The sequence below is a fragment of the Arachis hypogaea genome, chromosome 3, assembly GCF_003086295.3.
Source record: "Arachis hypogaea cultivar Tifrunner chromosome 3, arahy.Tifrunner.gnm2.J5K5, whole genome shotgun sequence".
Lineage (NCBI taxonomy): Eukaryota > Viridiplantae > Streptophyta > Magnoliopsida > Fabales > Fabaceae > Arachis > Arachis hypogaea.
The window spans coordinates 8,031,193-8,046,444 of NC_092038.1; the positions used below are offsets into that span (position 1 = coordinate 8,031,193).

The 15,252-nt window shown below is 34.2% G+C and overlaps 2 protein-coding genes across 3 annotated transcripts; both read left to right on the forward strand.

Moving 5' to 3' along the window:
- The first annotated feature begins 1,843 nt into the window (after positions 1-1,843).
- On the forward strand, positions 1,844-9,072 carry LOC112789250 (beta-adaptin-like protein C). The gene is made up of 15 exons (XM_025831066.3): positions 1,844-2,305; positions 2,986-3,183; positions 3,566-3,679; positions 3,786-4,036; positions 4,369-4,504; positions 4,611-4,790; positions 4,919-5,011; positions 5,419-5,630; positions 5,750-5,813; positions 5,933-6,112; positions 6,733-6,825; positions 7,146-7,519; positions 7,817-8,006; positions 8,087-8,290; positions 8,467-9,072. Exons 1-15 carry the CDS (start codon positions 2,219-2,221, stop codon positions 8,764-8,766), a joined length of 2,676 nt encoding a protein of 891 aa, XP_025686851.1. The 5' UTR covers positions 1,844-2,218; the 3' UTR covers positions 8,767-9,072.
- Positions 9,073-9,476: 404 nt separating this feature from the next.
- LOC112789251 (uncharacterized) lies at positions 9,477-13,633 on the forward strand. Of its 2 annotated transcripts, none has more exons than XR_003196218.3 (13): positions 9,477-9,887; positions 10,022-10,119; positions 10,404-10,486; positions 10,644-10,770; positions 11,071-11,137; positions 11,416-11,513; positions 11,610-11,694; positions 12,009-12,132; positions 12,420-12,521; positions 12,701-12,765; positions 12,924-13,022; positions 13,157-13,236; positions 13,349-13,633. XR_003196218.3 is itself a non-coding variant. In XM_025831067.3 (13 exons), the coding sequence occupies exons 1-13, from the start codon at positions 9,646-9,648 to the stop codon at positions 13,404-13,406; spliced, it is 1,311 nt and encodes a 436-aa protein (XP_025686852.1). In that variant the 5' UTR covers positions 9,477-9,645; the 3' UTR covers positions 13,407-13,633. The 2 variants fall into 2 exon arrangements, 1 of the variants encoding a protein (XP_025686852.1); XM_025831067.3 differs by having other exon boundaries at positions 12,941-13,022.
- Positions 13,634-15,252: the final 1,619 nt, after the last annotated feature.

The following is a 15,252-nucleotide window of genomic DNA, read 5'->3' on the forward strand; positions in this document are numbered from 1 at the left end:
CCACGGTTGGTCCAACAAGTGGTATCAAAGCCGATGGTTAATCGGTCTGGTGATTTTAAGGGGTATTCAAGGTGAAGCATTGAAAGTCTTCCTGGCAAAGATGGTCTGGGCGGCGTGTCTCGCAGTGTTTTGCGGCGGTGTGATAGACGATACTCATATGTGGTGGAGAAGCTAGAGTGGAGTTGATGCTTGATGTGGAGGCTCATACTTGAGGGAGAGATGGTTAATGTTGCAAGTGTGAAGAGTGTTGAAGTTAGTCCCACATCAAAAAAAGTAAGGAAAAGTGAGGAGTTTATAAGATGAGAGACCCATTTATTTGACACTTTAAGGTTTTGAGTTGGATGTGATGTCTTCTCATCTTATGTTCTCTTACTTGATTTCTCTCCGAAGTCTCTCTGGTAGTCGAGAGCTCTATACGGTTGACCCAACAAAAAACACTTATACTAATAGTATCACTCTAAATATATATTATTTAACTAATTTTTAATATATTTTTTATCTTAATATATATTATACAAATAAATAATTTAATAACTAAATTTTAACACACATGATATGGTTAAAAATTGTATATAGGGTATAAAGTTTTCCAGCCCAATACTCAATAAACTCACACCTTACACCCGGCAATTTTTTTTTTCTAAATGAAACTACAAGGTTTTCTTAGATAACAGCTAAGTTTTTAACTAACTCGCGAATTGTATTGTTCACCAACTAATTTTGAACACACACTAAAAAATGAGGATAAAAAATGGCACCTGTGTTTCTCTATTATGCATAAAGAATATACTTTCAACATTATTGGTCTTGACACTTGATATATCGTATAATTAACAAGCAAAAAGTAAAATAAAACACATTAGGCTGGAAGCAGGTAGGTGTATAAACGGTCAAATCCTTTTTATTATTTCTTTTGCGTCAAATGTAAAAGTGAAGAATGTATTGTCTTTTTTTTTTTTTTAGTTATACCAGTTGTGGTTGGAGGGAATTCCGTCGACCAATTTTGCTTTGGTAGGGAAATGGGCCCAAAGGCCCACTAATAATCATTCATTATTTCACTCATAGTCTCATCGCTTATTCTCTGACCAAAAAAAAAAAGAAAAAATGTTAATTCATTATGTGGTTAGAGGTCGGCTGCCCTAGCATGGTAGCATGCATTGATATTTGACGTACTTGCATATGGTTAATGCTTCATACTATCCTTAATTCCTTACACTGGGTGTGTTTTTAGTTTTCTGTTTGGAGAATTACTCTTGATTTTATGTTTCCTATTGTCCTTATATAATTTGATTTAGTTTAGTTATACTTGATTTTGAATTGAATCAATTATTATGATCAACTTATAACAAATAACAATTTCTGAAATCAATGATAAGAGTATTTTTGCATTTGATTAAAATTGAGCAACTTTCAAATGGCTGGAGGAAAAAAAAAATATTAAAGCATTGAAAAGTATGAAGAAAGAATTAATTGATATAAGTAGGCTGCTAGATGATATGTGAAGATGTACGAGAATTATGTTAAAGTTCACTATGTCAGTTAATAGAAAAAAAATAATTCGCGAAAAGCAATTTAGTGATTTACTTTGAAAATTTAAGAAATCACGAGATTAAAATGTTAACATAGTTTTAGTTGGTGAAATTTGAATATAAGTTTTCTTTTCTTTTTTTAAGAACTTCGTTTATTATTTTTCCACTAAAATTGAGACTCCTATCTTTTCTCAATACAAATATACAATTAATTCACTTGAGCATAGATATTTTTTAAATGAAAAAATTAAGAAGTAATTTTTTAACCGACAATTAGCTAACCTTCATTTTTTTTCTCTTTTAAATTCCTCTTTGTCATTTAATCTTATTTATTCATTATTTTTTGAGTAGAAAAAATTAGTTTCTAATAAAATTATTTTATTTTTTTTGGTGACTTAACAAAATTATTTTAAAATTACTATGCACCATAATATCTTCATCTATCATTTTGTTTTTTCAAAATAAATCAAATGACAAAGCATCAATCTTTTTTATGCACTGGGTGCTAATGGCAAAGACGACGTCGTTCCTGGTACCTCCCTCTCTGCTGGACTCAGCTGAATAAAAACGTTTACAAAAATCGGATCGGTTTTACTTTTCTTCCTTTGCTTCCGTTTCATTGTTCCGAAGGGGAAGAAGACGCAAGCTGAGGAAAGAAGAAGGAGGAGGAGAAGGAGAAGAAGAAGAGGATGAGTCGGAACGATTCCAAGTACTTCTCTACAACAAAGAAGGGTGAGATCCCTGAGCTCAAAGAGGAGCTCAATTCTCAGTACAAGGTAGGTCTTCTTTTCACTCCTTCCATTTTCTACGATCCTTTCATTTCCGATCTTATTCCGTTCACCGTAATTTCATTTCTTGCGACGCGCGCCGTAGATCTGTAGGGATTTTCCTTCAATTTGTAGTTTTGCCATGTGTTCGAATTTATAGATTCCTGTATTGAGCCTGGATCCGAGTTGGATGCTTGATTTTGGTGCATTTGTGTGCTTCCCGCGCAGTTTAGGTTTTCCTTAGGTTTTTCGAAGTCGTAGTTAGAGCTTGATTCTCTGGATAAGCATCACGGAAGTTGGCAACTGGAAAGGATAACGATTGAATGAGGAAGATTCTGATTTATACCAATGTTGATTGAGTTTCTTGTTTTGATTTGTGTTTTACATTAGTCCGAAGATTTAGTGCCTTAAACTGTGAAACTCACTGCTGTGTTCCTGATTTGCTTTTGTGAATTTTGTTGGTTACATATGTAATTTTTGTATGTTCAGATTGAAAACTGATCATATGGTGATTGCTGTTTTGTTATTTTGATGCTGAATCGCTCTACATTTATGTGTTTGACATCGTTGCCCTTCCTTTTTGGTGGTCTTTCTTTTTGTTCACTTGGTTGAATGAAAATTTCATTGAATTTTAAATGAAAATGTGAAACTTACTTCTTTTTCTTACTTTTTCCTCCCATGTTTTGTAGGATAAAAGAAAAGATGCTGTGAAAAAGGTGATTGCTGCAATGACTGTTGGGAAGGATGTCTCATCCTTGTTTACAGACGTGGTGAATTGCATGCAAACTGAAAATTTGGAGCTGAAGAAGTTGGTCTACTTATATCTCATAAATTATGCAAAGAGCCAGCCTGATCTTGCCATACTTGCAGTGAATACATTTGTTAAGGTAAGAAAGCTAGAATGACAATTATTTTGTTCATTTGTTTTCTGCTCCCTAGTACTCTTTGCTATCATTAACTACTTGGATTTGTAGTTTATCTTGATTATGTATACCCTGCTTACTCTGATGCTCCCCATATTGTGTTGCCAATTTATACTACACCTTATATTTAGCATGAGTTATTCATTCAGAAACTACTCCCCTGGTTCAGGGTGGTTTTTTATTTTATTTTTCTAATGAAGAAAAACAGAAATTTTTATCTCAAGATTGAAGCCATATTGATTTGGAATCATTTCCGTACACTCTCTGTTGTAAGTGTTCTGAATTTCTGGTGTTGAGTGTTGACTGATGGGATTATTTTTTGTTTATTATATAAAATGGTGTGTAGGATTCACAAGATCCAAATCCTTTAATTCGAGCCTTAGCTGTGCGGACAATGGGCTGTATTCGAGTTGATAAAATTACCGAGTATCTATGTGACCCCCTTCAAAGATGCCTAAAGGTATTTACATAGTTCTCTGAAATTTAATTTCTGATTGTGTTGATAACTGCGACTGTTTTTCTTAGGCTACTCATCTTTAACCGTTATGCATGATATTTATTGGCAGGATGATGATCCATATGTTCGCAAGACAGCAGCCATTTGTGTTGCAAAGCTTTATGACATAAATGCAGAATTAGTTGAGGACAGGGGATTTTTGGATTCTCTGAAGGATTTGATATCCGATAATAATCCAATGGTTGTAGCTAATGCTGTTGCAGCACTTGCTGAAATTCAGGAACACAGTAGCAGACCCATCTTTGAGATCACTAGTCACACACTCTCAAAGCTCCTCACTGCTTTAAATGAATGTACAGAGTAAGTTTAATTGTATTGTTAACAGCTAATTTTAGTCATGATTTTGTTCCCTTTAAGGTGATATATCCTTTTAAACCATTCTATTTAAAATGTGGAGATTATAATCGAGAGAAAATGGAGCATGATCTTGATGAAGTCCAGTTCTGACAAGGTCCTGACTCCTGAGCTAGTCAGTTGTATCATGGACCAGAAACATGCTAAAAATGTCTTGTTTATTTTGCAGTTAATGGGCTATTGTTGTCATGTACATCATCCTGTCATTTCTATTTCCATATTCAATTCCATATTGTTCTAAGTTAAGCTAATATCTCTTGTTTTTATGTAATGACCAGATGGGGTCAAGTTTTTATCTTGGATGCTCTCTCTAGATACAAGGCAGCCGATGCTCGTGAGGCTGAAAACATAGTAGAAAGAGTTACTCCAAGGTTACAGCATGCCAATTGTGCAGTTGTACTATCAGCTGTTAAGGTAAATTTTATTTATTTATTTTTTCCCCTATACATATTATCTTGCATTACACATTAGAGATCACAGTTTATGTGGTTTGTTAACTACAGTTTTTAATGAGATGTAGATGATCCTGCAACAAATGGAGCTCATCACCAGCACTGATGTGGTTCGAAATCTCTGTAAAAAGATGGCTCCTCCTCTTGTGACATTACTCTCTGCAGAACCCGAAATACAATATGTTGCCCTGCGAAATATCAATCTTATAGTACAAAGAAGACCAACAATTCTTGCCCATGAAATTAAGGTGGTGATCTAAAACCGATTTTGTTGAATTCTTCATTAAGAAATAGCACATTTGGGCACTAGTGAGGAACTTGTCTTCTCCAGTTCGGAGATTGGGCTTATTATATAGCTCCTATTATATATCTGCAGGTGTTTTTCTGCAAGTACAATGATCCTATCTATGTGAAAATGGAAAAGTTGGAAATTATGATAAAGCTTGCATCAGACCGAAACATAGACCAGGTAAACTTTACATTATACTGCTGTTCATATTTCCGAACATGATTAGTGTAGCATTTTGGTGAAAACTGTACAGATACTTTTCGGCCAAAGATATTGTAGTAACTGATCGTGTCCCATGGTTAAGATTCATTTCAAGCTATTTTTACTTATTTCTTGTTTTATGTAGTTCGTCTTTGTATCTTCTGTCCTTTCATTAATGAAATATGTTCTTTTCTGTGTGTTCTTTATAAATAGCAAGTTATCCTGTTACACTGATGAGACGTGTATATCTTTCATTCGCTTGGTTCTGAACTGCAGCTTATCAGTTGCATATTAATTATCAGTGGCTGCATCCCCATGTATTATATTAACTTGTTAAGCAAGGGGCTAGTTTTGATTTCTTTAGTCCTTTGTTATTATATTTGCAGGTTTTATTGGAATTTAAGGAGTATGCTACTGAAGTTGATGTCGATTTTGTTAGAAAGGCTGTTCGCGCAATTGGTCGTTGTGCAATCAAATTAGAGAGAGCTGCTGAAAGATGCATTAGTGTTTTGCTTGAGTTGATCAAGATAAAAGTAAATTATGTGGTTCAAGAGGCAATCATTGTTATCAAAGATATATTTAGAAGATACCCCAACACGTATTATCCTTTTCTCATCTGTTATATATTTATTTATTTTTGGTGGTGCAAGGAGGAAGAAAGCAAAACAAATGCTATTATATTTCAGAGTTTAGTTGAACCATTGTTCCACTTTGCAGATATGAGTCCATAATTGCAACACTTTGTGAGAGCTTAGACACTTTGGACGAGCCAGAAGCCAAGGTGTTAATTTATCTGAATGTCCTTTTATAGCCATTATGCATTGCCATGTATGCTTATCTTTTTTTTTTTTTTTTTTTTTGGGGTGTGTGTGTCTTTTGTCTCGTCGTCTTTGTGGATAGGCTTCAATGATCTGGATTATTGGTGAATATGCGGAAAGAATTGACAATGCTGATGAGCTTCTCGAAAGTTTCTTAGAAAGTTTCCCAGAAGAGCCTGCCCAAGTCCAACTACAATTGTTGACTGCTACTGTCAAACTTTTCCTTAAGAAACCAACTGAGGGCCCACAACAGATGATTCAGGTACTGCCTCATATTGCATACAACATACTTATCAAGAACTGAACCCCTTATTTATGGACCAATGGAAGTTCTCGAAAAGATTCTAAAATTAAAAGTTTTATGGAGAGCATAGTGAAATTTCTTGATATAATTTTATCTAGACAGCACTTTCACACCCAATTTTCAGTGTGTCCTTAAAATGCCATCTCTGAATTATATAGGAAGGGTGTCAAACAAACTGATCTTTCTCTACCAAAATTGAGTTGTAGAACCTCTGTTTTACTTAGTATGCAAAGTTTTATCTGTGAGATCTTTTTCTTCAAAATTATAGTCTAAATTGTTATATGTTAGATAATTGTGTGTATTCCTTTGTCTGTATGTTATGGACCATGATACTTTCTTCTTCCTCAAAAAATCTAAGAAATCTCTCTCTCTCTCTCTCTCTCTCAACTTTGTTGAACAGTATATTCCTAGAAAAGTTCCTAAAATTGTTGGAAGCAAAATAAAAAGTTGACCATTTTGTTGTTAGTTGTATAAGTTGGTTCTGGGAATCTACTATTAATTTGCGAAAGTTTCACCAATTCTTCATGTGCATCCATCATATGATACTATGCTAATTCACTTCATAATTATTTGAACAGGTTGTTTTGAACAATGCCACTATGGAGACAGATAATCCTGATTTGCGAGATCGTGCATACATATATTGGCGTCTTCTCTCAACTGATCCTGAGGTTTGATTTCTTGAATTATACAAGTCTCTGTTGTCTGCATCTGTGTCTGCACATGCTAATTAGTTGAGGTGCATAGTGCACTGAAGATTAGATGCACAACTAAGTTTATTCTCTTTTAACTCATTAAGGAGGAGTCCATGATGTGTTACCATTCTATGTGAAGTATTAAGCACATTCAAATTCTTAACCTTCAAGTTCAAATTCCATAATGTGTCTTTCTATATCTCTTTCTTTCCTAACCTTCAAATTCTTACTTGACTTCTCCTTTGAATATCAATTTTGAGCTGTAACATTTAATGGTCCTAACTTGTCTTTCTCAGGCAGCTAAGGATGTTGTGTTAGCTGAGAAACCTGTGATAACTGATGACTCAAACCAACTTGATTCGTCTCTACTTGATGAGCTCCTTGTCAACATTGCTACATTATCTTCAGTTTATCACAAGCCTCCAGATGCATTTGTAACCCGTGCACACACCTCAGCCCAGAAAGCTGAAGATGAAGAGTATCCTGAGGGAAGTGAAACAGCATATTCTGAGTCGTCTTCTGCAAATCCTGCCAATGGTGCTGTTTCAACCTCCGCATCTGTTGCACCGCCATCACCTCCACCTGCCGTGCCTGTGCCGGATTTACTTGGTGATTTGATGGGCATGGATAATAGTCTAGTTCCTACTGATGAACCAGCTACTCCTGCTGGGTGAGTTAAACATGGATAATTTTGAAACAAAACTGTGGCTTGCTTATTTGATATTTCTTATAAGATGATTGGCTATATTTTGTTCTAATTTTTTGCTTGTTTAGAACATTATTACTTTTGTATTGATTATTGAAATAGTGGCCGACATTGATTTACATGAAGCTGTGATGTGTTATAATATGTTAAAATAGGGTTATGTGCATTCTGGATAAATAAACATATGTAATGGTCAAGAAATTTCTGAAACCTTACTCTGCCTTCGACGGAATTATCTTATATCTTTTGTGCTTCTTGCAGGCCTCCATTGCCTATTTTACTTCCAGCTTCAACTGGTCAGGGTTTACAAATCAGTGCACAATTGACTAGGCGAGATGGTCAAGTATTTTACAGCATGTTGTTTGAGAACAATACTCAGGTCCCACTTGATGGCTTCATGATTCAATTTAACAAGAATACATTTGGTCTTGCAGCTGGTGGACCCCTACAGGTTATTATTGCTTATATGGCTTTTACGAATATTTCTATCAAATTAAATTAAATTCTAATATTTAGCTCAATGCTTTTCAGGTTCCACAACTGCAACCGGGCACATCGGCTAGAACACTCCTTCCTATGGTTATGTTCCAGAACATGTCCCAAGGTCCTCCTAACTCGCTTTTGCAGGTTGCTGTGAAAAACAACCAGCAGCCTGTGTGGTATTTTAACGATAAAATCCCATTTCATGTATTTTTCACTGAGGACGGTAAAATGGAACGTTCAGCTTTCCTAGAGGTATGGCTTTAGTTGGATCCCTTGTTGATCATGTTGGTTAATGGCTATAAGTTACCATTCTTTAAATCATTTTCAAAGATTCTTTTAGCATAGAAGACTAGTAGTATGTGAATCTTTAAACATAGAATAATAATTGTATTTAGAGATTAAAACCGAATTATTCACTGTGCTTGCAGACATGGAGGTCTCTTCCTGATTCAAATGAGGTTTCTAAGGACTTCCCGGCCATAGTGATTGGCAGTGTGGATGCAACACTGGAGCGTTTGGCTGCATCAAATGTGTTCTTCATTGCAAAGCGCAAGAATGCAAACCAAGATGTATTTTACTTCTCAGCTAAAATGCCACGAGGGATACCATTATTAATTGAACTTACCACAGTGGTTGGAAGTCCAGGCGTCAAGAGTGCAATCAAGACGCCAAGCCCTGAAATGTCAGCATTTTTATTTGAAGCCATCGAGACCCTTCTCAAGAGTTAACATTGTTTTTGGCTTTTGGTTTTGTTATTAAATTTAATTTGTTTATACATTGCTTTTGCTAGCATGTTCGCTACATATTCTGGACGGGGTTTGTAAGTTCCAAAAAAGAAATTTCACCCATTGATATATAGTTTTGGACCTGTAGATGGCGTTTTTGAGAGGTTGGCTGGCTTGTGTAATATTCTGGTTTCTTTGTAAAATGATGATAATTTCGATTCTTAGCATTTTTGTATTAGATTTTATTGGAGAACTTTTTAGATTATCAAACAGTAGTAGAGTTTTAAATGGATGAAGTATATTATGAAACGAACATTCTATTCAGATTTCAGATCAAATGGAGAGTTGGTAAATGGGAGAGACAAACATTTCAAATTTCGATTCGAGAACCTTAGAGCACAAGAACTTACACATTGCAGAAATTTCTATCGAGTTACATAAACACACAATTGATCTCTAGTGGCAGTTCATTTGAAATATGCTACTATTGTCTTTAAAAATTCATACTGACTGAGATTCTATTGCAGTTTTTCAAACGATGAATACTTAATTTCTCCGGTTTGAAAATGCCATTAAATTAATACGTAATAAAAAGCATAACATATTAATTAAATTGAATGGGACGCAGCATTGTTGTAATGCGTTGTTTGTTGTAAGTGCAAGGGACGACATGGCACGGTTTCTACTTTCTACTTTCTAGTGGCGTCAATTTTGCCAAGTATGTAAGAAGCGTTTGTGACCACGTCAGCACAACAGCCAAGTATAAACAAAATTACAAAAGATAACGAAAACGAGCAGATGATAAGTTGATAATACAGTGCAGAAATTAGAAAGAAAAAAGAAAAAGAAGAGGGAGCTTTGTTCATTGATTCCTTCAATTCAATGGCGCCAGCTGCAGTGCCGTTGAATATGAAATGGTTGCCGCTGAATTCGAAGCTCAAAGTCAAGAGCCAACTCCAAACAAGCAGCAGGAACATTGAGTTTGAGAGGGTTCAGCTTCCGGAGAAGACCCGCAACTCGAGAGTCTTGGTTCTTGGCGGAACAGGTAGGGTCGGTGGATCCACCGCCATTGCTCTCTCCAACCTTTGCCCCGACCTCCGCATCCTCGTCGCCGGCAGAAACAGGTCTCTCTCTCTCTTCCATGTTATCATCTGCTCTGCTATTCAGCAGCACCTTTATGTATATAACAATTACTATTTACTAACGTAGTTTACTGTGAATAAGAGCAATTAATTCTATTCAAGTATGGTAACAACAGAGAGAAAGGTGAAGCTCTGGTTGCAAAACTCGGGGGCAATTCTGGTTTTTCTCAGGTTGACATCAATGATCAAGATTCACTCCAAACTGCTCTGCAAGGTAATCGTAACTACTCTAAATAGATTGTACAGTATTAGTTAGTTAAAACTTAAGAAAGTAGTTGCAGTAACATCACATTTTGTCAACTGGCTTTTCATTTACTTGCTTGCTTGTATGTTTATTTTGTGTGGTGAATTGATGTTGTTGATAATGCCGTAAAGTTTATATTGTATTGTAATACAGTTTTAACTTATACGGTTATGTAAGCTTATATGTTTGGAGTGATAGTGATATTGATGGGAAAATTCAGTGATAATGATATCTTAAGGCTCTGCTTTATGCAGATGTGGATCTTGTAGTTCATACCGCGGGGCCATTCCAACAAGCAGAAAAATGCAGTGTGCTTGAAGCTGCCATAAACACTAAGGTACCATATTCTATATTCAACATTTAATCCTTGCTTATGTTATAAATGATATTGAAAATCTCTCCGCACCTACATGCAGGCATATATCTTGGTTCCTGCGTTTTACATGTGCATGTGCAACACCTGACTATCATTTTCAATATGTTTCTTGATGCAGACTGCATATGTTGATGTTTGCGATGACACAAGCTATGCAGTGCGTGCAAAGTCCTTTATGAGCAGAGCGTTAGCTGCGAATGTTCCAGCTATAACAACAGGAGGAATATACCCTGGAGTGAGCAATGGTGCTTACTGCTAAGTGCTAATTGCTTATTTATATGCTGTATTCTTGTGTTGGCAAGAATAACTTTCAAATAATCCATATTAAATTGACCTGGAAAATACGTGTATGTCAAAAGTTGTTACTCGGCAATGCATTTTTCTCTTCAGATGATTATGAAGAATGATATAAGCTGTTATTGTGAATGTATTTTGGGCTTGCCATTCTTATTTACTCGGCAATATGGGTTGAAGCGCATATTGTAATTTTAGTGGTCATTTGCTGCTATATGTATTGCTAAAACTTTCTACAATTTTGTCTTTAGTCATGGCAGCAGAGCTTGTCCGTGCTGCAGAAACTGAAACTGAAGAAGATGAGCCAGAAAGGTTAAGGTGATCGACCCCCCCCCCCCTCTCTCTCTCTCTCTCTCTAAATTGTTTATAGTCAATTCTAGTTTCATTAATCTTCATAACAAACCTTTTCATCAATCTAATGTATATATGCCTTTTCTTTTTGCTGCTGAGACAAATTAAGCTTAGCAGAAAAATGAATGAAAATCTGAATTTTAAAATAGAACATAGTGATGACTAAGTTTATCCGGTGTTAGACCCTTTAATTTCTGGGATTTCTTGTTGATTTATCAACTTATAATTTGCTATCTTTTTCTCAGGTTCTCATACTATACAGCTGGAACTGGTGGTGCTGGTCCAACCATATTGGCTACTAGCTTCTTCTTGTTGGGAGAGGAAGTGATTGCATATAGCAAAGGTTGTTGTCTACATAGTTTAAGTTTTTTGTTTTTATCTAGGTTAATTACCATTTTGTTTGTAGGATTTAAATGATGATGCTGGAATGTTCAACTAGGAGAAAAGATCAAACTGAAGCCATATAGTGGAATGCTCAATGTAGATTTTGGAAAAGGGATTGGCAAAAGAGATGTTTATCTATTGTAAGTTATAGATATAGAAGTGCTTGAAATCTAAAAATCCCGTGGAACTGTGTTTAAAAAGAAAAATAATTATACACCGTAATTGAGTCTTTTACATATTATTAGTTAAGTTGTAAAGTCTGTGGAGATGATATTCTGCTCATTTTACAAAGCTTGCACAAGAAGATCATGGAACTGTTTGTATCATATTCATATATGATATGATATGATATGATATGATATGTGATCTTCATTCTTCAACCAATTCATTTAATTATCCCCATATATTTGCTTTCTTCAGAAATTAGGATTCCACTTCAATACATGGTTTTCAGGAATTTACCAGAGGTTAGAAGTGCGTATGAGATTCTAGGAGTGCCAACTGTAAGTGCTCGATTCGGAACAGCACCATTTTTCTGGAATTGGGGAATGGAAGCTATGACCAATCTTTTTCCTCCGGTATGCTCCCAAACCATAAGTTCTGTTACTAACAGTTTTCATTATACATGTCATCTCAATACAATGAATTGTGCCCAGAATTTGCACTTGGCATACAAGAAGGTACATTCATGATGGTATATAGTTTATCTTTATCATTCCCGACAGAAAACAAACAGCTACCATATATTTTTTATTGTGAGAAAGGATCGACATATTATACTTAAAAAAGTTAATTAAATGTGACAGATATTATGAGCCGAAGAGAGGATTAATTATAATGTGAATACTTTTAAGTAATTATGCAGGAATTTTTGAGAGACAGGAGTAAAGTCCAAAGGTTGGTTGAGTTATTTGATCCTGTTGTTCGAGCAGTTGATGGGATTGCTGGGGAACGTGTATCAATGAGGGTGAGGCAAATAAGTAGGATGAAACTAGTGCTTCTTCAAAATCCTTTTCTGTTTCTTTCTTTCTTTCTTTTTTTCCTCCTTTCCTCTTTAAACATTGCAGTACTGTTGTTATGATGTTCAATAAGATACAAGAAACTAACAAAAACGTAGCCAATTATGTCATCTTATCTTCTGGACAGGTTGATTTGGAGCTTTCAAGTGGCCGCAGCAAGGTTGGCCTCTTCAGTCATAGCAAACTTTCCGTGTAAGTTTTTTCATTTTTTTATCTTCTCATTTTAAATTTTTGCATGATTTTTAATTAAGGAAAAATTTATGCAGTAAAATTTATATCTTTTAATGATGTTAATTTCATAAAGACTGAATATATGGTCTATTAATTAGTTATGATCATGATCAACACAGTATGTACATTCTTCCAGATCTGTAGGAATTGCAACAGCAGCATTTGCACTTGCGATTCTTGAAGGAAGCACACAACCTGGTGTTTGGTTTCCTGAAGAAGTATGCATATACATTGTTTATCAATCCTTCTTTATTCTTTGGCCACATTTTACTTTAGACCTGTATCCTTAAGATTTCAGAACACACTTTTTTCCTTTTTGTCCTACAACTATTTGATCGAATTCCACATGCAGGCTCAAGGACTTGCAATTGAGGCCAGAGAAGTTCTTCTCCAGCGTGCTAGCCAGGGAACATTTAATTTTGTAATGAACAGGTGAACTCATGAACTTTCAAAATGTAGCTCTATATTTAGTTATTACTGGTGACTTCCTTTGATATTTTCAATTTATGCTGTTTTCTTTTCTCTTCTCTTTGGTACTAAACAGGTCACCGTGGACGATTGAAACAAATCCAAAGGAGCTCGGGTTAGGAATATATGTTTGAATCTTGTCCATATCAAAGCAAACGTGAAATCCAGCAAAGTTCTCATGTTACACTGTAGGGTACAATGTAATGAATGAATGTATAGTCCTTTGAGAGATGATTCATTCTTTCGTAGGAATAGAAGAACTATTTAATCGAATTTCCTGTATAAACTATTTATTTGTAACCAGTGTATAATGCTGACTTGATTTGTTCAACTCATTGCTAGTATACCCTTTAGCTAATCATATTACGTGTACATTTAAAATTTTCAGCCACTACATATATAGAAATACGTTTTTGATGTTTCATAAAGTTTTTTTTATTATAATACTATAAATAAATTTAATTATTCTTCTATTGTAAGTTTGATTATTATGTTAAATTTGATTATTTTAATAACCAATTGTTTATTTTAAAAAATATAAATTAATATATGAATATAATTATTTATTTAATTGTTTTTTATATACATCTAACATTTTGTATACTCGTACTATTGATTGCCCATAATGATTCTGGTTTAATCGTCTACAAAAGGAACAAAGGCCAATGACCAAGGCCATATATCATATTTGTTTGTTAGGTAAGAGTTTCACATGTGACATCAAAATATTTATATGCAACTAGACTTACTCTGCTTTAAAAACAAAAATTCTTGCTTCTTTGACCTACTAACCTCCTATGATGAGCACACGCTAAAATAAAATATTTCTTCCCATCAATGTCATTCTTGCAAATATTTCTTCCTCATGATGGAAAATAAAAACTATTTATTTGAATTTCCTGTATAAACTATTTCGTTTGTAATCAGTGTACAATAATGCTGAGTGGATTTGATTTACACACAGTTAGTAAACCCTTTAACCAATCATATTAGGTATACATTTAAAATTAATTATCAATTAATTATTACATATAAAATATGCATTTAATATTTTATAATTTATTTTATTAATGTAAATAAGTTTGATTATTCGTCTATTTCATATTCGATTATTATATTATGTCGGATTTGAATATTTTAATAACTAATTATTTATTTAAAAATATATATAAATATATACAAACATATAATAATTTATTTAATAGTTAATTTTTACCTCTAATATTTTATATCCTTGTAATATTAATTGCCTGTGATGATTTTCGTTTAGTCGTCTACAAAATGAACAAAGGCCAAGGGCCAAGGCCGTATATCATATTTGTTTGTTACGTAAGAGTTTCACATGTAACGTCAAAATATTTATATGCAACTAGACTTGCTCACCTTTAAAAAAAAAAAAAAATCTATCTTGCTTCTTTGGCTTACTAACCTCCTAGAATGGGCACACGCTAAGATAAAAATATTTCTCCCATCGATGTCATTCTAGCAAATATTTCTTCCTCATGATGCAAAAAGCAAAATAAAAAATGTGATCAGGCTTTGAAGTTTATGAAGGATGATACACATATCTTATTATATTGGCGTGTGAATGGAAATTTTCAAGATGTTGAGATCTCCAGAAATTTACAAAATCCGAAAAAAGAAAGTTAGCAAGTGGAATTTTTCCGCGGGCAATGTGTAAACTAACGGCAAGTGATGCCAAACAGCATATATAGAGGAAGAAGAGTTTTGTAATTTAATTCAGCTCTATTTTTCTTACAAAAATATTAATTATTAATTTGAAGACTTGGAATCATTCAAATGATTGTTTATTAATTTATTGTCACATATTTATTAGATCCTCCTAGTTTATCTGCCCACAAAAATAACAGGAATTCTCTTATGTAACAAACACAAGCTAAATCAATACAACAAGATATTTAACAATTTTTTCATTATTTTTTCTTCACATGTTTATATATTTCCTTTTCTTTTCTACTA